The 24,193-nt window shown below is 37.2% G+C and overlaps 3 protein-coding genes across 4 annotated transcripts; all 3 read left to right on the top strand.

Moving 5' to 3' along the window:
- The first annotated feature begins 52 nt into the window (after positions 1-52).
- paplnb (papilin b, proteoglycan-like sulfated glycoprotein) lies at positions 53-5,487 on the top strand. Of its 2 annotated transcripts, XM_089118716.1 has the most exons (14): positions 53-312; positions 404-457; positions 1,084-1,193; positions 1,279-1,339; positions 1,410-1,512; positions 2,088-2,218; positions 2,294-2,391; positions 2,924-3,125; positions 3,244-3,420; positions 3,501-3,651; positions 3,730-3,810; positions 3,939-4,080; positions 4,649-4,715; positions 4,820-5,486. In XM_089118716.1, the coding sequence occupies exons 2-14, from the start codon at positions 404-406 to the stop codon at positions 5,099-5,101; spliced, it is 1,659 nt and encodes a 552-aa protein (XP_088974842.1). In that variant the 5' UTR covers positions 53-312; the 3' UTR covers positions 5,102-5,486. The 2 variants fall into 2 exon arrangements, with proteins under 2 accessions (XP_088974842.1, XP_039548302.2); XM_039692368.2 differs by having other exon boundaries at positions 53-457; positions 4,820-5,487.
- Positions 5,488-6,271: 784 nt separating this feature from the next.
- Positions 6,272-7,863, top strand: erh (ERH mRNA splicing and mitosis factor). The gene is made up of 4 exons (XM_039691815.2): positions 6,272-6,408; positions 7,056-7,143; positions 7,253-7,373; positions 7,468-7,863. The coding sequence occupies exons 1-4, from the start codon at positions 6,406-6,408 to the stop codon at positions 7,568-7,570; spliced, it is 315 nt and encodes a 104-aa protein (XP_039547749.1). The 5' UTR covers positions 6,272-6,405; the 3' UTR covers positions 7,571-7,863.
- Positions 7,864-10,409: 2,546 nt separating this feature from the next.
- On the top strand, positions 10,410-23,818 carry ppp4r3a (protein phosphatase 4 regulatory subunit 3A). Its single transcript, XM_039692400.2, has 15 exons — positions 10,410-11,431; positions 11,516-11,571; positions 12,796-12,894; positions 13,012-13,629; positions 17,954-18,031; positions 18,114-18,230; positions 18,418-18,534; positions 18,611-18,742; positions 18,831-18,933; positions 19,039-19,197; positions 20,878-21,047; positions 21,153-21,295; positions 21,743-21,933; positions 22,076-22,287; positions 23,410-23,818. The coding sequence occupies exons 1-15, from the start codon at positions 11,290-11,292 to the stop codon at positions 23,527-23,529; spliced, it is 2,457 nt and encodes an 818-aa protein (XP_039548334.1). The 5' UTR covers positions 10,410-11,289; the 3' UTR covers positions 23,530-23,818.
- The last annotated feature ends 375 nt before the right edge of the window (positions 23,819-24,193 follow it).

Raw genomic sequence — 24,193 nt, 5'->3', positions numbered from 1 at the left:
CACTGCAAAATTCGAAAATGATAATAGTTTAAATAAACAGATATGGTTTATAACTCAAAGTATGTTTTTCATTTTTACCAGTTATGAATGATGAAGTGTGATCACGATCTCAGACTAAATCAGATTTGTGCAGTAGTCAGGCATGATATTGTCTCCCAAGAGGGGTTAATTGTAACTTGATATGAGTCGTGTACATTGGTACGTTTGTGAACGTGTGCACAAAAGAAGAGATATTCAGTCTTGAGTGAATGGACATCAGTGTCACAAGTCACGACTGTCTTGCTGTGACTGAGTGAACTTGGAGTTTTCAAGGTAAGACATTGAGAAGGTATGTGACTATTCATTATAGATGTTTCAATGTTTTCTGAATTTGTGGTCAACAAAAATTCTTATGTTGAAGAAGATGATGATCCACTCTCTACTTGGGATCTTGTGCTTGATCTCTGCAGTTTTCTGTGTAAGTAAAACAACATTAACATGGCACACATGTGGTCAAGAATTAATATAATTGTGGAAATGAATGGCTAATCAGATTTTTGCTCTTCAGTAAATATTTTCCCAGCTAACAAATGTGGCAACACAGGGATTTGCAATATTTCTAAAATGTTACAATATTTTCTTGTTGTGATTAGAAAGTTATTTATGATAATCCTGCTGGATATCATTCTTTGAATGCTTATTTGTAATATTCCAAGAAATTGAATGTTAACATTTATGAAGTAAATACGTATTTTGTTTTTTTTTTCCCCTAAAAATGTTATCCTCTGAATGTTTATGAGATCATTCAAGTAAAAACAACATCATAAAGACATTTCAAGAACATTTCTCACATCAACATGAGAACGTAATATTAATAATATTATAAGAACATTTTTTAAAAGTTATTTAAAGAACGTTTTATCTTAACATTTACATAACCTTTTACAAAACATTAGTGAAAGTTGTGGAAATGTTCCCTGGAATGTCAGAGGAGAGAATCAGATCAACTAAATTTATGTTCTTTTCACCAAGAATGTGTAAGGGATCTATATAAAATGGTTTTGTCTATATCAGATGAATTTGTGATAGATGTGTTTGCTGTAGTTGAGGCAGCCGTCCGATGATTACTGGAATGAGTATGGTCCGTACAGCGCCTGCAGCCGCACATGTGGCACCGGAGTAGCTGTGAGAACCAGGGTCTGCAACACCATGAGGTGGGTGAACACCTGTGTGTTTCATACACATGAAAACCTTTTCTTTATAGCTGTCATAACTCATCTTCTATCTTTTAATATTAAGGACGGATGGTGGACACAATTGCGTGGGACCATCCAAGTCCTACAAACTCTGTAACATACAGGTAACAACTTAACACACAATCAAATGCAAAATCAAATTTTAGAGTGCTATAACTTTTGTCCTCTGTAAAGGAATGCCCTGTTGGAGCTCGAGATTTTCGTGAGGAACAGTGTTCTCAGTTTGACCGAATGGAGTTCCATGGAAAACGTTACACCTGGCAGCCATATTATGGAGGTATAAGACATAAGGCGAATGAAAAATTTCATTTTATTGATTATACAGTTTTTTTTTTTTGTATGAAGACATTACGCTTGTAAGTTTATTTGGATATTTGAGCTGTAACAGCTAATGTTTTAAGGTAGATAGCTGAATTAAATAAAATTAAATAAAGTGCTTAATAAATAAATAAATACAATTTACTAAAAAAACAGAAACACTACATTTTCTCATCCAAATGACATTTCTCCTTATTTTGAGCATAAACCTCTGTCAATTTGGTTAAATTTACACTTAAAACAAGAAAAAAATTGTTTGGCTATAAATAATGAAATTTGCCTTCTATAAAATCAAATCTTTTTCATGAAAAATAAGCCTAAATAAGAAAATGATTTGTTTTGTTGTCTGAAATATTATTTTCACAGACTTAAATCGGAGCTTTAATTTGTTAAATGACAGTAAGGGAAATACTTTTACACTCAAAGTAAGACTTAAAAATATAATTAGATGAAAGTTCTGGATGCTTTCATATCTTGTTTTAGTGTAATAAGATGTGGCTCTTTAGTCACATGACCTGTTGTGTTTTGGTCTAGCTTCAAACCCATGTGAGCTGGTGTGTGTGCCCAGAGGAGAGAACTTCTACTACCGTCACAGACCCGCTGTGGTGGACGGCACACTGTGCTACGTGGGCCGCAGAGACGTCTGTGTGGAGGGTGTCTGCAGAGTATGTGTACACTAACTACAGCTCAAAACCACACACACAAACATTTCATTCTAACACCCTTATCTGTGCTGAAAGGCAGTGAGCCATGGGGAGATTGTGGCTTTTGAGGATCACTCTCTTCCGGTCACCTCTAGACATGTCCCAGGGGCTGCTGCCCATCTGGACACATACAGGTACTCTATGTATTTTTTTGTGTATGTGTGATCTGTGATTCATTGTTTGCATCATGCATATTCCAGTCTGTGAATTAGAGGTGAAGATTTTTCAGTGAGTCTCTAGGATATACACTCTTAGAAGAAAAGGTTCTATATAGAACCTTAAAAGGTTCTAAAGCGCTATGTATTTGGAACCCCTAAAATGCAATGCATGTGAATGATCACAAAATTCAAGGTATGGGGGTTAAACAGTTTAATTAATCAATATCACACGAAGAGTGACATTTCAGTTTTTATCTTCCAAAAATCAGCATAATTAAAATGCAACTACAAAATGTTGCAGAATAATGTAATATATAAATGAATAAAAGCCTATAAAGAACCTTTGTACCAAAAGGGTTCTTTCTTATCATTATAGAACATTTTTTAGCGTAAAAGTTCCTTTGGAGTTGAGTAAAGAACCCTATGCTTCATATAGAACTCCAATGAACCCTTTTTTCTAAGAATGATAGGTCCGACAAGTGACTATCTTTATATATTGTGTTTGTAGGTACACATACAGCATCTATTCCGAGTGTTCTCGTCACTGTGGTGGGGGCGTGCAGACCCGTACTGTGTACTGTATTAATGAGAGAACATCAGCAATGGTAGATGAATCTCACTGCATTTCACAAGGCCTAAGGAAACCAATCTCCCAGGTGGCCTGCAACCAGCACCTTTGTGCCGAGTACAGTGTTGGTCCTTTTGGTGATGTATGTAATTATTCCATTTCCGTTCATATTGATGTATACATCCTCAGAAGATTTTTTTGCAGGTGTTGCACTTTTATTTATAACATTGATGACAGTGCTATTCTGTTGTTTCTTCCAGTGTTCAGTGACGTGTGGTGAGGGACAGCAGACGCGGGAGGTGTTCTGCATCGGTGGCGGAGGAGAGCGTGTCCCTGAGCACCACTGCAGGGGTGTCACACGTCCACAAGAGATCAGATCCTGTCAGAGACCAGCTTGTCACCAAGTTTTTAGATACTACACCAATGATTTTAGCTTGGTGAGAAAAGGAAGGAGAGGAAGGGAATAAAGGAGAAAGCCAAACAGATTGAAGTTTTTTCCTCTCTCTGTCTCTTTCAGTGTACCCGTAGCTGTGGAACTGGTACTCGCGAGCGCAGAGTGGTATGCATGGATTTGGATCACAATCAATATGCAGATGATAGATGTGCTTCTCTCAGCAGACCTCATGCCGTGGAGAACTGCAATACACAGGCCTGTCCTGGAGCACAAAGTGAGTTCATTCATGGTCATTGACTGCGTGTTATGTGCTATGAGGCACTCATTCTCCACTTGTGTTGCTTTGGTTTAGTGGTGCCCAGCTTGCAGGACCCTAGTGCTTACGAGAGCTCCTTGCTTGGATTTGTGCCTCACACCCAGGATGCAATCTCAGGTTAAAAAGCTGTCACAAATATGTTGATGGTGATTCAAAAGCTGTTTTAAATTGCTGTTTCCATTACGCTTGAGCTCATTTCTATTGTATATGAGCTGATTCTTGCTCTACATTTGCTTTGTGGACAGTTCAGAGACCAAGCGATCCATACCCTATTGTGACTGGCCCGCATTGTGCCCAGTCATATTACGGCTGCTGTCCTGATGGCCACACTGCTGCCTCTGGGCCCCGTGGAGAAGGCTGTGCCCTTGATGGCTGTCACAGGTCCAGGTACATACTGTATACAGTATAATACATAAGCACTAAATAGCTATATAATCTGCCCACATCAATAATCTTTCATAACTGATATTTTTTAGTAGTAATATTATTTTAAAAACACAGTAATCATTTAAACATCTGGTTTCCAATAAGATTACTAGAATATATATATATATATATATATATATATATATATATATATATATTTATATACAAGATATTTTAAAGTATTACTTTTTTTAATAAATAAATCACTGATAGTCTATTTTAAAGGGATAGTTAAAAAAATATGGTTCTTTCATAGTTTAATCACTCTCATGCATTCCAAACCTGCATGAGTTTCTTCCTGTGAAGCAGAAGATTGAGAAGAACCAAACCGTTTTGGTTCCCATTGACTCCCATTTGAATTTGTATTTGAATTGAATTTTTTGTATATAAAATAGAAGTCAACTGGAACCAAAATGGTTGGGTAACAAATATTCTTCCACACAAGAATAAAAAAGTGATAAATGTTTGATCCATTAAATATAATGAAGACTTTAAAACCTAAACTGAAGGTTTGTCTGTGTGATATCAGATATGGCTGCTGTCTGGATGGAGTAACAGCTGCTCTTAGTTTTGGAAGAGCAGGATGTCCTAACAGGGTATAATAGCTCATTTAATTTTCACACTCAAATTCCCTTTATGCTTTATCTATCATCAATTTTTTTTAACTGTCTTTCCAACACGTTATCTCCTTTGTTTTTAGGACTACAGTCCAATCCGTCAACCTTCTGCTAGTGTGTGCTCTTTGGGACGAGATGTTGGGCCCTGTTATGAATGGACATCTCGTTTCTACTTTGATCTTTCCTCTGGCTCTTGCTCGCATTTCTGGTTTGGGGGTTGCCAAGGAAATGGCAATAACTTTGTATCCAAAGAGGAATGTGAGCAGACATGTAAGGCTTCTGCCAGAGGCCTTGCCCCAAGAGAACCAACAACCAGGAGAGGGATCAACGGGGTCAGAGGCTATAGAATGAGATCCCGTGCATAAAAGGTTAAAAAAAAGGGTCATTTCAATCCCACAACAAACAAACCAAACTTAAACATGAAGACAAAACAACAATGTATTCAAATGTGCACACAACAATTTTGCGCTGGCTAATATGAAAGGCATCTTGGGTTTATAACATTTATTGATATTAATTTATGAAAAAATATTGAGTGCCCCCTCAAGCTTTTTATTGTAGTTTAAGATAAACACATTTACTTTAAAGTATCAAGCATTAAAACAGCAAGTAATTATTATTTATTTTTACATATTTCAAAATCAACTGTTTCATCAATTTCATGAAAATAAATTTGCTGTTTAGAATTAAGCTAAAATCATTTTCCTTTCTCTTTATGTTTCTATATCCATACATGTACTTCAAATGTATACTCTTGCTAAACCATTAAAGTGCTAAAACAAACTGAGAACGCTGATTGTTTATGATTCCACCCAAGAATTTACCAGAATAAATCTCTTGTGACCTATAGATTTTGAGACAATCTTGCATGAAAATTTCTGTTTTTATTTTATTAATTTATTTAACAGGGACAGTGCAAATTACAGTAAGTGTGCAAGGGTTGGCCTACAGGTTGGCCAAAGTCGCCCTGAAAACAAATATCAAATGTAAAAATCAAAAATGAAGAAGAATTGTAAAAATATGGTATAAACAATCACAAAACAAACAAATAAAAAAGTAAAAAAAATAAAAGGATGCACATTATATTAGGTTAGAAGCTAGATCTCGAATTTGATTTTGAACGTTTTGGAGTTCTTCCCTTATTAAATGATGTATTGCAAACAACTTAAGGTGCATACCGCCACCAACTGTACTGGAGTGTGCATTTCATTTTTACAATTATTTAAATTCTACTCCACAACCATGTGTCTTTTAAAACTGTAAATAGTGCCTTCCTGGTGATTATTATCTCCTTTCACCCTCCTTCTGATCCCAGTATCCCTACCAGATTCCACTCCCACCCTAGCTGCCTCCTGCTCCTGATATGTTCAACATTTTCAACACGTGCTGGCACCATAAACTGTAAAAAATAAAAATAAAAATAAAAATAGGCTGTCTGTCACCCAACAAAACTGTTCATAAATTTTCTCTGACCGATGTCACATTTTGGAATAAATTCCCTTTTGTGTAACGTGACACATGCTTTTATTTTGAAAAGCAAAATCGTCACCGCCACTACCGGAAGTGAATGTTCGTTGCACATTTATGATCTTTCTGTTGCTGCTTTCAGTGAACAGCCGTTAGCGGTTAGCACATCGTTCATTGTGACGTTTAGATACCAGAAGCCGATATGGTATGCATTTCAGTTTTATATTTTGTATTATGGTATATATTGTTGTCGTTTGTCTTGTTAGAAAACCGTGTTTTGTCGTGTGCATTGACACGGTAAAAGATGAACGCGGGCAGCTAACGTTAGCAGCAGTGTAGCAAGGCAACGTCGAATTATTAAGGAAATTGAAGTCCGGTGGAATATTTTTGCATCCTCTTTCTACATAGTAAAGCACTTTGTTTAAAGAATGAATTTAAACAAACTAGTTTTTAAGTTCACCCGTGGTAGCATCTGTCTTAGTAAGAAGCATCTAGACTGTTTTGTTTTGGGGGAGGGTTGGAGTCCAACAGCTGGTGTTTTTAGAGTCTTATTCCAGAGATTCCGTTTGAACATTTTAGCGAGTTATATTTAATTTTACTTAGTTAATTCGACAAACGAGAATATCAGATTAAGATGTTATCCATTTTATATACATGTGATCTATTAATTTCTATGTCAGTTATAAAATAGCACTAGCAAATTATTAGCAGTAGAGGGCTCCACATTATTAGATACTTTCTGGTGATGATTTTACGGTATATTTGGCCTTTCTAATATTTTTGTTTATGCATTATTGTTCTTTAACATATATATATATAATTTACTTATTTTTTTTTCCCCCTGATCTTCAGTCTCACACTATTCTGCTGGTGCAGCCCACCAAGAGACCAGAAGGCAGAACATATGCAGACTATGAGTCTGTCAACGAATGCATGGAAGGTAGGATGTTTTTTTAAATCATTTTTAATGGAATGGAAATTAATGTCATGAACTATTCTAATGCATTTTATTCTTAATAATTAACACCCCCCCTCCCTCCTCCAAAAAGGAGTCTGTAAGATGTATGAAGAGCATCTGAAGAGGATGAATCCCAACAGTCCCTCCATCACATATGACATAAGCCAGTTATTTGACTTTGTTGATGATCTTGCTGACCTCAGCTGTCTAGTGTAAGTAATCAGACTTTTTACACAACAGTACATAACTAACGCACAAGTCTCACCAATCATGTCCATTTCTCTGACTCTGTGGTTGTTTAAACAGGTACAGGGCAGACACACAAACCTACCAGCCCTACAACAAAGACTGGATCAAAGAAAAGATCTACGTGCTGCTGAGGCGTCAAGCCCAGCAGGCAGGAAAATAAGGAGTGTAAAGGCTGAATTATTTCTAAAGCTAGTCCCCAACTGTATCAGAACTACGCTACATCACAATAGAAATATAGAGGAACCAAGTGGTGAAGTGATGCCGCTTAGTTCAGATTTTGTTGAATGCATGTCTATTCAGTCAGTATGTCAAAGAATAGATTGAAAATATTTTGGATTTTAAATAACATTTTTGTAACCGGAGTTAGGGACTTGGGATATTTATCACACAATGTATTTTCTTGTGTTTTTTTATTGTGGTTTAATTTTTTTTTTTATTCAGTAAAGTATAAAACTTACACATTTCAGATTATGGAGATAGTTCTGAGTCATCTTATATCCCAACTTTTGTCCTCAGTACTGTTTCAGGTTTTGTTAACCCTTTCTGTTTTGTGTATGTATCCAGTAGTCACCACTGGAAAATAATAAAAATTTCTCAAAAAAGCTTAATGTCAATAGTGCTTTTTTGTTTTTCACAGCAAAAATGCATTAAATGTATCGAAAGTGACAAAGACATAATGTTACAAAACATTTTTTAAAATAAGTGTTTTTCTTTTGAACTTGAAAAAATATTAAGCATGAACTGTTTTCAACGTTGGTTACATTTTTATTGAACACTAAATCATATTAGTATGATTTCTGGTGAATCATGTGACACAAGACTGGAATAAAATCTGCTTTTATTTTAAATTGAAATAAAATAAGCACAATATGACTGTTTCACTGCATTTTGAACAAATAAATGTTAAGGGTAAGCGGCTGCTCATTTTTATATAGCTATCTCCTGGGAAAAAAAGCATGACCGTCACTGCTACAGGGGGAATTGTTCAAATAATAACTTGCTGAACAAATTCCTCTAATAATATATAATACAGTATGGAAGTTTCTTCGACAATTCCTGCACCGCTTTATCTTTTGTACAAAAAACGAGTTCTTTGTGATCTATAGGCAACCTTTTTTATTGTTGATAAAAAAAGTCTTCATTTAATTTTTCAAGATTCTAAACAACCTTTATCCTGTAAAGCATTACACTGATGTGTAATTACTGAGACCACTATTTGCCAGTACCTATTGGAGTGACATTTGTGATCATGTTAGGTGCTATATGAAAACCACAAAAGGTTTCATTCTGTTTTGTTGGTTACATGATCTGCTCTGTATTTGTATTGTTCTTGAAAAGTTACCAAAGTACCTTTTGAGGAAGCGCATACATTTTATTTATGACAGTTACTGGTTAACCAAGGAAACAGCTGAGTGCAAGACTTATACTATAGGAACACAGTAACGCTAGATACAAGTATAAGATAAAGCTGCATCAATTTCTATTTTGTAACAGATTTGCAATCTGGACAGTCTGGCTTGATCTGTGTGATGATAGTAATGATGTGATCTGGTTTCAGGCACACTCTTGCATTGGGAAAATGTAGATTAACTGTAGTGTTATCATATATCACTATAGTGGGCAGTTCTGGCCCTTCTATGTGCTTTTATATTTACATTAATTTGAACAACAACAACAACAACAAAATGTTTTTTAAAGGTGCAATGTGTAAAACTTTTGAGTATCTATTTACAGAAATGCAATATGACATCCATAATTATGTTTTCAGTGGTTTATATCTACATAACCTCTGGGCTACCATAATATTGATATAAAGGTCTCATCAAGTTTATGCTTTCAAACATTTTTGAGTTCATTCAGATTTGAGATACACTGACAATAGTGGTTTCTGAGTGAATGGTGAATTGTTTACTTTCGACACCATCCAACCTGATCTCATGATAAAATTTAACTATTTTATGAGGTGGCTATTTTGTATGAATTAGTATGATGTGATTGACATGTACACATAACATTTTTCAACGAAAAAAAAGGGAAAGACCCCTAAAATTAACCATCAGTTATTGATTGGATGAGGCAGATATGCATGGATTGTGAGAAAGGGGCAGGAGAAGTCCTGCATAGAAAAGTCTGACGTTTCACCGAGTTACGACATATAGATAAAAACATAAACTAAAAAAGTAAAAATGAAACATGCATGAATGAATCGTTCACAATAAGATAATTAAGAACAAGATGCATTTATAAAAAAGGGCAAATTTTAATTTAATCCTGACTGAAGCCTTTTCAGGTTATTTTTTCAAATGCAAACACCTAGTTAATCACCTAGAAACCACCCACAACACCATAGCAACCAGTCTAACCTATTATCATCATCTTAGAAATTCCCTTGCAGCTTGCAAAACCATAGTATTGTGTTGGTAAGTTTTGCACGAGCAAGCAACACTAAAAATATAGTTTGTAATTCATTTTATAGTTATATAATATACAAGCTGGTGGAGCAACCTAGTTATGGCTGTTGAACACATTGGCTATGATAGGGGCTTGGCCATGCTCCAAAGCATAGCTTGGACTGGAATACCAGCTTGGGGTGGCCTGTTTTTTCCAACAGAGGCTTCTCCTGTTACTTATAATGGCTGTAAATGAAACTTCAATGTATTCGGCCTCGAAAACAAAATAACCGCACAACTAAGCGCATCTGTATTTAATTGTATGAATGACAAATCATAGTTCGAAGTTCATTTTCTTTGCGCGCGCTCCAGCAGTCATTCGCTAAAAAAGATGCGCATTTTCGCGCTTACTTTCACTCTCATTCACATTCCTCTCCATGTCCCTTCTTCTTTTTAAACCAGCTGCGAGTGTTTGAAGTTATGAAACACCAGTCACAGTGTCAGTGTTTGCGCTGGTCATTTTGGCGGACTGTGTCTTTAAACTGTGGCGGCGGCCCTGCGCCTGCAGCACAGGAAACCCCGTAGCGACTTTCTGAGGGGACCCAAGATGGCCGAATCTTCACAGTGGGGCTAATAATTACTTTTCGTCACGTCGCTGCTATTTCACGGTGCTCGACGGTCGCGCTGGCCATTCGCCATCCCGGAAAGCGAAACGAACGAGTCTATTCGATTAGTTGCATTGGGGAATGTTTATCTATGTGTGAAAAGAGACTGGCTGGTCCATTCGCGGCCCTTAGCCAGAATATGGCGGAATACTTGGAGAAAATATAGCTTAGCTTATTATGAACGCGCCGCTTTATACACGACTCTTCCCGCATGTCCACCGATCGCGCGCGAATATAATTATCAAATAGCATAATCGGTACGTCTTTGGAGTTAATTCGCGCACGCTTTGAACGTTTATGTGTTAGAGAAAATAGGTAAAAATGACTCGCGCGAAGAGATAGCCTGCTAGCTGAGGCGCTAGCTACGCTAACCCCGTTTGACTGAATTAGTGTTAGCCTAGCTAGCTCAAAGTAAAGGGGCACGGAGAAAAATAAACACATTCTGCATTCGTGCTCTGGCTGCATACTTTTAAACGAATCTCTCGCCGTTCCATCCCCTTTTAGAAACGGGAGTGCTTTTTGTTGTTACGTTTATAAATATTTCAAAATATTGAGTATGTTGTGGAGAGTCTCGGCTGCACACAGCACAGCAGCTAGCTGACCATTACTAGACTGGTCAGAATATTTTTTTTTTTCTGGAAAGCACAAGTTTACTGTTGTAGACCTCACAACAATATACTGCATCAGCTTCGAGACAGCTTGCCACTGACAGCCATACATTTCAGCTTGAAGTTGACAGCAGGTTCTGTTGCCTCTTTCAAGGCAAGGACGTTGAGATTTATTGAATTAAAGTGCGAAAGTCTGTTTGAGAATTACTTGCAAGGATGACTGACACTCGTAGACGAGTAAAAGTGTACACTCTGAATGAGGATCGCCAGTGGGATGATAGGGGGACGGGACATGTGTCATCCGCCTACGTGGAGAGACTGAAAGGCATGTCTCTCCTGGTGCGCGCCGAAAGTGATGGTAGGTTTCAAAACACTACGAAAATGATGTAATGGTCACTTTTGATTGATACTGCAATTAAGATGTGTCCGTTCTTCATAACAGGATCACTGCTGCTGGAGTCAAAAATAAACCCTAACACCGCCTATCAGAAACAGCAGGTGCGTTTGAAATGACATGATCTTCATGACAACTCGTCAGTGCATTTGTTAACGTAATTCATGAATATGTGCTTTAAATGTATTGGTTAGTAAAAATAGTCAAGTATACATTTGTCTTATAAATATGCAAAACAGCACAGGTGAATATGATTAATATATATCACACACCATACTTCCCCATTTGGGGATTCACAGTACAACAACCCTGTTAAGCTTATGATATATAAGTCAGACGTAGGAAATAATAGTCAGAAACAATTTCAGAACAGAAAATTAAAAGAACAGTTTATTGAGCTATGAGACAATTAAAAACAAATGTTTGCTTGACCTGCATGTGTGTTTTGGACATCATATTTGATGACTCACCTTAGAAGGAAAAAATCAATTTTATTCAGGTGTCCAAACTGATCTAAAATGAACTAAAATCATGCAATAATGGTTCTTAGTAAGAGTATAACATGTAATGCAGTGCAATGCAACAAAGTAATGATTGAGAGATGTACAAACAAATGTTCCTCTAAAGCCTGTTGTATCGTACTTCATACATAGATTGTAACCATAGATGGACAATAAGGTAAATCTGAGTAGCTTTTAGAGGCCTTCAAATATGCATCAAACATGATTCAATAGATGATTTAATATGTTTAGTTTGATAATTACTCGTTCACATGTACCAATTTGTATAAACTTCCAAAACTTTTCTTTAAAATATAAGAGCTAAAGGTTTTCACAGAAGGGGTTTTGTATTCTCTTTTTAAAATCACTCCATGAATAAAAAAGTCAACAGTCAGAATTTTTTTCAATGATTAGAATATTAAATAAATCATGCAAATTATATATTAAGCCCTCTGTAAAAACCTTCAGAATATAGAACTGTAAAGTTTGGTGTATGTGATTTACTGAAGTTGAGATTTCCGATTCAGCACTTTAACTAATTTAGAGAAAACAGCCTTTAAAGTTATTTATTGTTATTAAAATCTGCAGACACAACTCGATAAAGTGTAACAAATTAAATATTTAAAGATTTTGATGTTTTCTATCTACTAGTTTGAAAAATAGACATGCTGCATAAGCAAAATAGCTCAAAATTGACAAGTGTCATGAAAAAAAGTGGATTAGCCTGTAGTGTCTTGCCTTAAACTGTAGGTCCATGTATGTTAGTACTTGCAGATTATCACTTCCCCTTGTGTCATTAACCCGTTTTTCGGGTATTTCTCTTTGAAGGACACATTAATAGTCTGGTCTGAGGCTGAAAACTATGACCTGGCCCTCAGCTTCCAGGAAAAGGCTGGCTGTGATGAGATCTGGGAGAAAATATGTCAGGTGCTTATCATAATGTTTATCATAATGATTTACATTAATAATATTTTCTCTAGGTTTATCTAAGTTCTGCATGTGAAGGGTGCTCTATTCTGAAAGCCTTTCTGTGTGTGTTTACAGGTCCAGGGAAAGGATCCCTCAGTAGACATCACCCAGGAGCTGATAGACGAGTCTGAAGAGGAGCGCTTTGATGACATGTCTTCTCCTGGCCTTGAACTTCCACCATGTGAGCTCTCCCGGCTAGAGGAGGTGGCCGAGCTGGTGGCCTCGTCCTTACCTTCACCGTTACGGCGGGAAAAACTGGCCCTGGCGCTTGAGAACGAGGGCTACATCCGCAAGCTGCTGGAGCTGTTTCGCGTGTGCGAGGACTTGGAGAACCGTGAAGGCTTGCACCACCTCTATGACATCATCAAAGGCATTTTCCTCCTCAACCGCACGGCGCTCTTCGAAGTTATGTTCTCCGAAGAATGCATCATGGATGTGATCGGATGCCTGGAGTTTGATCCGTCGCTACCCCAACCTCGGAGGCATCGAGAGTTCCTGACCACCACGGCAAGGTTTAAAGAGGTCATTCCCATTTCAGACTCGGAGCTGCGGCAGAAGATTCACCAGACGTACCGGGTGCAGTATATTCAGGACATGGTGCTGCCTACCCCCTCTGTCTTTGAAGAAAACATGCTCTCCACGCTGCACTCCTTCATCTTCTTCAACAAAGTGGAGATTGTTGGCATGCTGCAGGTGGGTTTTCTTACTCAGCCGTGTGTACGTGATCAGTAGTGTACTTTGTACCATTAGTGGTTGATTAGGGATGTGACTGTGAGGATGTTTTCCCACCGGTTAATCGAGGTATACAAAACCGGTATCACCGTCGGGGGGGGTTTAAATCGCTAATTTGAAAGCGAAACTAAAATGTCAACGTCCACATGAGCATTTATAATGGTGCAGCACAGAGTGAGCGTTTTGTTCTGCAATTTGAACCCGTGGACAATAGGAATGCCTGTGTTTTGCTTTCAAATTAGCGACAAATCCGCTTAAATGGGTGCTTTGACACCAAATATTCCACCTTCACCTTGTCAATCAGATCCTCACTCTCGTGATAAATGAAATCTGACTCCTGCTGCTGATCTGTACTATGACTCTCTTTCGGCTTTCAATTTATTTAGCAGATACGTTCAGTTTTTAATTGTAGTGCAAAAGTTCAGTTTTTAATTGTACAGCTGTGGGGCATATATTTCACAATATATGTGGCACCCTCCTCCCCCTTTCAAACGCTGTTCGTGTGCATTTGTTATTATCGGAGCCGGCCAACTTTATCGTGTAACTATGTCTACTGAGGTGGGTAATCCATCATACACGGTATCATACGGCGTGTGTGTTAATGTCGAATTGCCATAAAGCAGTTTGGGTTTCTCGCTCATTCTCGTTTCTCACAAGACTTCCTATTTCCAACTTAACAGGACGTTAGTCCTAATGTTGCAAGCTTGGTTTTCCGCCTGGGAACGCTGGGGGGAGCAGGGAAAGTCACCATTCTCACTAGAACGGGTTATTTAACCATCCAAATGATTTTTTAACGGTTTTATTAAGTTGAAATAGTTGCCAAGTTCCCCTTTAACTCTACTGAGCGAAACAAACTCATATCTCACAGGTGTAATGTACATTGTCAGGCTCGCTATGTGTCATTGATCCTTCTCACCACGGTTTTTTCAGAGCAGCAACTCTGTCTCAAATTCATTGCATCCTCTGCAAAAATCTTGCATGCAGTGGCTGCAGTAAATAAGTTTACATGTTTGTGTTGCTGCTGCTAATATTTTCCTGTTTACATTACCTGAGAACATCTCATTGCCCATGGTGGGTTGTACTGTGGTTCTTTGCTGTAAAGGTCATATGTTTTCCACACCAAAAGGTCTACAGATAAAGGATAACAGCACTAACTGTTTTTTCATATGTAATCATATTTAGTAGAACACCGGCAACAGTATATTTCAAGAGTAAAGTGGGAGTGATTTAAGATGTTTTCATCATTCAGTTGGATTTTATTGCAGTTTTAGTTAAAGTCCGAGTTAAAAATATATTGTAGGTAAATGGTTTAATATTGATCACCTAAGCCTTACAGTGGAATTGTTTGATATTGGTTGGAGTTAGGGGAGGGGGCTTGTTTCTATGGGAACAGCACCATCATGTTCTTTAGGGCCATATCATGTGATGTCACAAACGCTTGGCAGGCGTGCTGGATGATCATTTTCTCCAACCACCAGCAAGCTTCTTTAGTACAGTAGTTTCATCCATCTTTGCAGATAAGGGTGCGTATTAAATGGCACACTATTGTTTTAATATTAGCATATCCCATTACTACCTGAATGCAATCTAGTAGATGTTAAATAAACTGGCCTTAGATACTAAAAGTTATTTCTTATGATTGTCTGAGCAATTACTTTCCCATGATCGAATTTGTTCCTCTTTTTTTGAGGTGTAATCTCTTATGTCCATGACAAGGTGATAGTGATACAGTAAAATACAGTATCAGTCACATGTCTTACCTTGATGTCGACGTGCATTGATCAAATATACGTCACAAGACACCCTCATTCAGCTAGAGGTCAAGTTATGTTGCAGTACAGATTTGAGCCTCTGTGATTTATAACTTTATATTGAGCTCAAATGACATTAGGATAATGTATATAAGCAATTTATCATTTATCAAATACCAGGTTTAATGTGGCAAATCTGGCTTAACAAAATTATTAATGGTTGTAATTCACACAGTACGGAAGTAATGGGATTGAGTCTCAGAAAATACAGTGAATACAGGCTATTTATTTCAATAAAAATTGCATCCAAATATTTACTCATTCTAGTAGGAGTGGGAATCTTTAAGCACCTCACTATCAGATTCTGGGAGTCACGATCCGATTTCAAACGATTCTTGATCTGCCTTTTTTTTATTAACTAATTATTTGACTTTAAACATTACATTTAAAATCTTAAATTAAAAATAGGAGGCTCAATACTAAGGATTTTTATGATTATTTCTAATAATAAATAATATTATTAGATTATTGGGGGGGGGGGGGGGGGTCTAATAGGCTCTATGCACGATTGCTTCTGCGTTTGTCTCAGCCCGTCCAGTTGCATCCGGTTCTGCGTCAGAAGCCGGTTTTGCATTAGGTGGAGATGGTGGCAGTTAGCTGTCACACATTAGTGTAAAAAAAGAGAATGGCTTTAAATTATATATTTCGAGCTACATTGACGACTTTGAAGGTGGGTATTTTCTCATATCGTGTGTAATCCGACTAGTAAATCAGTTTCTAAAACCATTGTCTTTGTTTCTGAGAAAATTAATTTTATTGAAGTTTTGCCGCTATACACTTTGCCTGCAGAACACACGGTATGCGGAAGTAAAGAAGCTGGCTGAGATCCTATCAGACATACGTCAGCAGGGTTCGTGCATAGAGCCTTTTGTGATTTAAAATGTAAATACAATGTCTAAAATTTTGTTTTTATACATGAATAGAACTAATAACAATAATTATTATTACTGTTGCTTAATAAAATTAATATAATAAATATTTATTTTGTAATAATATTACACTTCAAGAGGGCTATTACTATAAATCATGTAAAAAGGTCTAAGGTTTTATTATAAATATGAAAAAAAAAAATCTGTGATGGTAATTTCTTAGAGGGTTATTAGTTCACCCCAAAATGAAAATTATCCCACTTATGTTGTCCTAAACCTCTATGAGTTTCTGTTTTCTGTTGAACACAAAAGGTATTTTGAAGAATGTTGGTATTTTAATAGTACATTCTTTCAAATATCATCTTTTGTGTTCAACAGAAGAAAGAAACTCATACAGGTTTGGAACAACTTAAGGGTGAGTAAATTATGACAGAATTTTCATTTTTGGCTAAACTAACCCTGTATTTTTTTGTCAGGAAATCATATGCGTCCACTGAGAGAAAAAAAAAATGTCCTGTACACTCCTCTATCACTACACTGGAGAAAAACTCGTGGATTTGCATGTTTACTTATAAATTTCTTTAGAGAGAAATTATTTGTACTTTTTTGCACAAAATAGGGTGTGGACAGCGTGTGTGTCTCTGGTTCCTTCCACTGTAGGAAAATGAAGCCAAAATATCCCAGAAATGATCTTTGCCAACTATCACGGTTGCAGAATAAAATATATATGTTTTGAGTTTTGACTGATGAAACAAAGACGATAAACATATTTATATTGCAATTCTAATCCCATATCCTTGAATGCAATAAAATATAATTTCAATATCTTACATGATCATGTACAAAAACAGATCGGTTTTTGGGTAAAACAGATTTACCCAAACCTGCAGCCACACCAGGTGTGTAAAAGAGACGGGTGTCTATTTGGGACTCGGCTATTATTTGAAGTTTTACGGTATAATTTTACCGTTACTATATCGGTTTTACGTTAATTTAAGATATAACTGACTAGGTTTACATGTACTATGGCCTACTTACCAATGAGCCCATTTTGGCATACTTTTGTTTGTATCCTTCCATTCAAGTGCAAAAAGACGTGAAAGAACTCAATTCAGCACCTACAAGTCGCTCCCCGTCCAACTCAGCTCACAACACGCAAACACCAAACAGAGCCCTCTGCTTCTTATATATATAAAGAGGAGCAAAGAAACCAGCAATAAACAGTGTTATCTGTACCTACCATTTTCCAGTCAAGACAAGAGCGTTAAGGGATTTTTCTCTTTCTGAGCTTTACTCTGCTGTTTAATTATTACTGATGATATCATAGACAGCGGGAGATCTAATGAGCTGCATTCACACCAATGCACAGATCTGTTGAGACATCAGATGTTTTGTTCTGTCAGTCTAAACCCTTAAGGCATAGCTTACTGTTTCCATTAATTTCATGTCATAAAAGCATAACGACATAACCTTTAAAAAAAAAAAAAATATATATATATATATATATATATATATATATATATATATATATATATATATAAAGGTTAATGTAAAAACCAGAGCTCTGTTTCTTATTTGTTTCGTTTTTTTGTTTTGTTTTTTCAGGACGATGAGAAATTTTTAACTGAGCTCTTTGCACAGCTAACTGATGAAGCCACGGATGACGACAAGCGGCATGAACTGGTATGATAGCAGCATTACTAATGGATGCCTCCTCCTCAACATAATGGATATATACAAAACTCATATTGTGTGTCACATCCAGGTAAATTTCCTGAAGGAGTTTTGTGCATTTTCGCAAACGTTACAACCACAGAACAGAGATGCATTCTTCAAAACTCTTTCCAACATGGGAATCCTGCCAGCGCTGGAAGTTATTCTTGTAAGACATCCTTGCTATTTTAAAGAACAGATTTATTGTCAGGTGTCAGCTTGGTGGTTTCTTTTTCTTTTTAAAATGTTAACATCTTTACTAACGAGGAATTACCTTTTGTATTGTATGTTATCAAGACTCTGACTTGCTTGAACTTTCCTATCAATGAAAACCATGCTGTATTTACTTTTTAAAGGGCATGGATGATGTGCAGGTGCGTGGAGCAGCCACTGATATCTTCTCCTACTTGGTGGAGTACAACCCCTCCATGGTGCGAGAGTTTGTTATGCAGGAGTCTCAACAGAATGATGATGTAAGTCAGACATGCCCACTAACCCATGTGATCATTCAGTCTACTTGTCGCCTTCTCTAATTGTCTCTTTTTACAGGACATTTTGTTGATAAATCTGATCATTGAGCATATGATCTGTGACACGGATCCAGAGTTGGGTGGAGCCGTACAGTTAATGGGGTTGCTCAGGACGCTAGTGGACCCAGAGAACATGCTGGCTACTGCTAATGTGAGACTTGTTTTCATATAAATATATACACTTTCATTGTCAGTAAAAACATACTCATTTAATTTAATGAACTGTCTGGTCCCTGCAGAAAACAGAGAAGACCGAGTTCTTGAGTTTCTTCTATAAGCATTGCATGCATGTGCTCTCAGCTCCACTTCTTGCCAACACCACAGAAGAAAAACCCAGCAAAGGTAATAATTGGGGTTCTTTTTGAATCATTGCTCAATTGAAATTTGCATACCTATTTAAAGACGTGACATCTGCAGATTTCTCACTCCATGTGTTTGTCTTGTCAGATGATTTCCAGACGTGTCAGCTGCTGGCTCTGATTGTAGAGCTGCTCACTTTCTGTGTGGAGCATCACACGTATCACATAAAGAACTACATCATCAACAAAGACATCCTCCGCAGAGTACTGGTGCTCACGGCTTCTCAACACGCTTTCTTAGCCTTATGTGAGTATTTCCACTCATGCACATACATATAGCATTCAGAACACCAACAATGTATATTTTTTATGTATTTTTAAATACATATTAGGCTTACATTGAAGTGTACATTTAGTAATTACTATAAAATGATTTATAATTTTCCATACAAGTAAGGTTTTTTCCCCATTAAACAAACAAAAAAAAATATTAAAACAAATTTATAAAGATTGATTTGTTTGCAATTTTCATACTATTCTTATGCTGCCGTGGTGTTGTCTCTGTGACGAGCATTTGTGCTCAGATCAGATCCTCTGCTAATCAACCATGGTTGTAGTGGGTTTTTTTTTTAGTGTTTTGTTTTTAGCTTTTTGTCATATTTAATTTAATTTCAATATTTTAATTTTATTTCATTTTTAGTTTTCTGCTAATAATTTTAGCACTTTAATTTGTGCAGTTAATTGAACTCACTCGTCAAACAAATGATCTAACACGACCAGCGCATCAGATTGCCATGACGGGAATTTGCACATTGAATTTTGCTACATTCATAAAATGTCCCGCAATGAATGTAGCAGATTCAGATTATTTTATTTCATGCCATGTCAGCAGTCAGAGTAATTGAAAATAGCTCTGACTGCTGACATGGCATGAAATAAAATAATCTGAATCTGCTATATTCATTGCGGGACATTTTATGAAAATGAAATCGCAAGTGTAAACTAACATTTAAATGATCATTTTGCTACAGTTTTGGCTTGAACATGTTAAACACATATAATATATAATATACAAATATATCTGTAGTACATTTTAATTTTTTTAATTTTAATATAAGTTGATGTTGCCGTTTTTGAGTGTGTGTCTGCTATTTTTACAATATTAATTTTGCAACTTTTATAAAGCTTTAAAATATGTATTCAATTTACATATTGAAACTAGTGTATGAAATTGCAAATGTAATATCAAGACTCTGAACTAAACTCTAAATGATAAGTAGTACTAGACAAATGACATGGGGCATAATCAGTCACGCCACTCACCATGGGAAGATTCAAACTGCATAATCAATAACACCAATGATGCTGATCCATTTTAACTATGAAAGGCTCTGTTGTTTATGACTACTGTTACATTGTTATTACAACATATGCTGGGCCAGCAGCATTAAAGGATTAGTTCACCTCAAAATAAAAATTTCCTGATAATTTACAATGCAGTCGTGCACATGTCCAGCTTAGTAATAGGTCTTATCTGGCGACACGATCGGCCATTAAAAAAAAAAATAATAATAATAAATAAAATTTTAGAAAATTACATTTTTTTAGAAAATAACTGATCGTTTCACTAGATAAGACCTTATTCTTTGGCTGGGAACGTTAGAAGCTCTTCAAAGGCATTTGAAACTGCATTGATTTGGACTTCAACATGTTGGTTGCAATTGAAGTCCATTGTGTGGAGAAAAATCCTGAAATGTTTTCCTCAAATGTAATTTCTTTTCCACTGAAGAAAGAAAGACATGAACATTTTGGATGGCATTGTGGTGAGTAAATTATCAGGAAATTTTCATTCTGAGGCGATCTAATCCTTTAACAAGCACTAATTTATTTACACCAATACCAAACACTCAATGCTAACCCACTAACAGGCATCAGATATAACTTGGCTGTTAAATCTCTCTGTACCTTTCTCAATCCTCTTGTTCAGGTGCTTTGCGTTTCATGAGGAAAATCATTGGCCTGAAGGATGAGTTTTATAACAGATACATTATGAGGAACTTCTTGTTTGAGCCAGTGGTCAAAGCTTTCCTCAACAATGGATCGCGATACAACCTCATCAACTCAGCCATTATAGAGATGTTTGAGTATGTCAGAGTGGTGAGTACATTTATCCAAACATAACATCTCTTGATGCTCCTGAACATACCGTTAGACTGAAATATATTTTATTTTGTTCATAATTGCTGTGTTCTGTGTGTGTAGGAGGATGTGAAGTCCCTGACGGCTCATATCATAGAGAACTACTGGAAAGCCCTGGAGGATGTAGACTATGTACAGACGTTTAAGGGACTGAAGCTCCGATATGAACAGCAGAGAGAAAGACAGGACAACCCTAAACTTGACAGGTCTATGCTCATTTCAAACCATTGTCATATGGATCCTCAAATTTAGTGAATCACTAATCAGGGATGTAATTCCTAAATTTGTGTTGAGAATCGTTTATATATCTGTTTTCAACTTAAGAGACTCTTTAAAGTCTGTCTGTGGTTTTCAGCCAAAATTAAAACCTGGTTTGGTTTGATATTTGAAAGCAATGAAGACAGCCATAATGTTAGTATGTTTTGTAAAATACATTTGTAACTTTACAGTACAAAAGTGTAAATACTATAGTAGTATATATTTCTTGATTATTTTTAATAAAATATTATAATAAATATAAAATACAATATCAACTACTATTATTACTCTTTGTAATAGTTACTATGTAATGGTTACTTTGTGCGTGTAATAGCTACTTTCAAGTGGATGTACCTTTTAATGAATGTTATTTGTGCCGGCATGCTTGTCTTCAGTATGCGGTCGATTCTGAGAAATCATCGTTTTCGCCGGGATGCGCGGACGCTGGAAGACGAGGAGGAGATGTGGTTTAACACGGATGAGGAAGACTTGGAGGACGGTGAAGCGGTGGTGCCGCCCTCAGATAAGATGAAGAGTGACGAGGACCTGATGGATCCCATCAGCAAGTTCATGGAGAGGAAGAAACGTATGTTACTGCTACACGCAGATGGCATGATGTTGATGACCAACTACTATGATTCAATATCTGACTGCATGATGCTTTAATATAACATGCGTTGCTTGGTGTGTTTTAATTGATTTTTTTTTTCCCCCTGTTTTTCCCCAAGTGAAAGATTCAGAAGAGAAGGAGGTGTTGACAGGTAAGGCGAGCCTCTCAGGACGGCAGAGCCCCAGTTTTAAACTATCCTTTTCCAGCTCTCCAAAGCCTAGTCTGTCCTCTCCTCCAACCGCATCCCTCCACCCCGGTTCACCTGGTTCTCCAAGCTCTCCTGGGACAGGAGCCCGGAGCTCCCCACCTACGGCAGCTGTCACCACCAAGGTGATTATTAGGGCTGTGCTCAAAACAACGATACATCGTCAAGAACTCCTGGCGATGCGCGTATCGATACAGCAGCTGCCGTATTGAAACTGTCGTACTTTTGAATGTAGCCAATTTTAGGGCTCGAATTTCGGTGCGGGTATTGCGTATAATTTTAATCATTCCCACAGCTCTCCCACTTATAATGCAGGAAATTCCCGCAAACATGATTCACTTTACCATGTATTTTGTAATTATCCTCTAAACACAGTTGGTTATGGCAGTGTTTCCCAACCCTGTTCCTGGCGGCACACCAACACTGCATGTTTTCTTTGTCTCCCTTATCAAACACACCTGACTCAACCCATCAGCTCATAATCAGGTGGGTTAATGAGCTGATGGGTTGAATCGGGTGTGTTTGATTAGGGAGACAAAGAAAACACGCAGTGTTGGTGTGCCGCCAGGAACAGGGTTGGGAAACGCTGGGTTATGGTAATAAGCATAAACGGTTTTAACAGAAACGGCAATTCGCGGATGTATGATGAAGTTAAGCAAGATATTCTGCTATCACTCTCTTCACCCTGAGCTTGTCAATCAATTGTTGTTTTTGCATAAAAATCTGAAAATGTAATAATTTTAAATGATTTCAACATAGAAGAAATTACTTTTAGTGCACATTTCAACACTTAAGACCAAATTGTTTAATACTAGGCGTTTAAAAGAGTTTGAGAAAACTAAGTTTAATTTAAATTGTAAACCGTTTTTGCTTTTATGGAATGTTTTAGGTTTTGTTTAGTCATTTATCCGTGTAGACATGCTTCAGTTGTCATTTCAGTTATTGAGGCAGACTTTAAAAGCAGAAGGAAGAGCCATTCTAAGCATTTTTATTTATTTAACTCATTGTTTTTTTTTATGACAAAAACTAAATTGTTTTTCAGTTATCACAACTGTTATAACACTGTTACTAAACTCAGCTCAAAATAAATTTAAATTCCAAATTGATCCATATCGTGATGCGTATCGTATCGTGACAGTTAGTGTTACACAGCCCTAGTGATTATGCAGGCTGAACACTGAAGTGATGCCCTAAAATTGTATTTCTTACTGCTTGCTTGTTGCTGATGGCATCTTCTCCCATTCCAGGGAGGTCTAGTGGGGTTGGTGGACTATCCTGATGATGACGAAGAGGATGAGGATGAGGAAGATGCAGACAGTAAAGAAGAAAGTCCTCCGCTGTCCAAGAAGTCCAAGCTGAGCTCCTAAAGCACTTCCTCGTCAATCAGCTCAGTCATGCTCAAAGGGAGCTTCATCCAGAGACTATTGCAGCGCTCAGCCTAGAACTCAAAACTGAAACTCAATGAATGAATACATAAATGAATGGATAAATGAACGAAAGCAGCCCCCCCGCAGGTGTCCATGGGGCGCCATGTGAGGAACGGAGAAATGGAGAGCAAGAGAGGGAGAAGATTCGGTCACAGAGCGAAAAGGTGAAAGTCTCCACATGGAGTTTGTCCAAGTGCCAATCTGCAAGAGAGAGAGAGAGAGAGAGAGACTCGTAAAAACGGACGGAGAGATCTAAGAGAATATAAAACTGTGGTCTGGACAAAGAATTATTAAAAAAGGATTTAATAAGAAATTAATTTCGACAAACCTAAAGTACTGGGGGGTGAAAATGACCTCACACACAGTCAGTTACTCACAGACACTCAAACTGTTGCCCCACGGAGCGTCCCAGGCTTGGACCAGGACACACTGCCCCCCCCCTCTCAGGGAAGGACCTCACATGACCCGAACTGGGCCAGCCAATTCACAACCACCACTCACCTTTGCTGACATCATCTCCATTTCTTTCTCTCCTTCCTCTAGCTCTTTTTTTTTCTGTTGGCCTTTTTTCCTCTTGATTCTTTTTTTTTGTGTGTGAGTTTCT

This window comes from Pimephales promelas, chromosome 13 (assembly GCF_988280905.1).
Source record: "Pimephales promelas chromosome 13, fPimPro1.hap1.1, whole genome shotgun sequence".
In the NCBI taxonomy this organism is placed as follows: domain Eukaryota; kingdom Metazoa; phylum Chordata; class Actinopteri; order Cypriniformes; family Leuciscidae; genus Pimephales; species Pimephales promelas.
This window is presented reverse-complemented; position numbering and strand designations above follow the sequence as displayed.

Coding starts and splice junctions, on each gene's coding strand:
- paplnb (XM_039692368.2), top strand. CDS start 350: ATGTTTCAATGTTTTCTGAATTTGTGGTCAACAAAAATTCTTATGTTG. Junction 1,194..1,278: donor AGGGTCTGCAACACCATGAG/GTGGGTGAACAC, acceptor TTTAATATTAAG/GACGGATGGTGGACACAATT. Junction 4,081..4,648: donor GATGGCTGTCACAGGTCCAG/GTACATACTGTA, acceptor GTGTGATATCAG/ATATGGCTGCTGTCTGGATG.
- erh (XM_039691815.2), top strand. Junction 7,144..7,252: donor TGTCAACGAATGCATGGAAG/GTAGGATGTTTT, acceptor TCCTCCAAAAAG/GAGTCTGTAAGATGTATGAA. Junction 7,374..7,467: donor GCTGACCTCAGCTGTCTAGT/GTAAGTAATCAG, acceptor TTGTTTAAACAG/GTACAGGGCAGACACACAAA.
- ppp4r3a (XM_039692400.2), top strand. CDS start 11,290: ATGACTGACACTCGTAGACGAGTAAAAGTGTACACTCTGAATGAGGAT. Junction 13,630..17,953: donor AGATTGTTGGCATGCTGCAG/GTGGGTTTTCTT, acceptor TTGTTTTTTCAG/GACGATGAGAAATTTTTAAC. Junction 18,743..18,830: donor ACATGCTGGCTACTGCTAAT/GTGAGACTTGTT, acceptor TGGTCCCTGCAG/AAAACAGAGAAGACCGAGTT.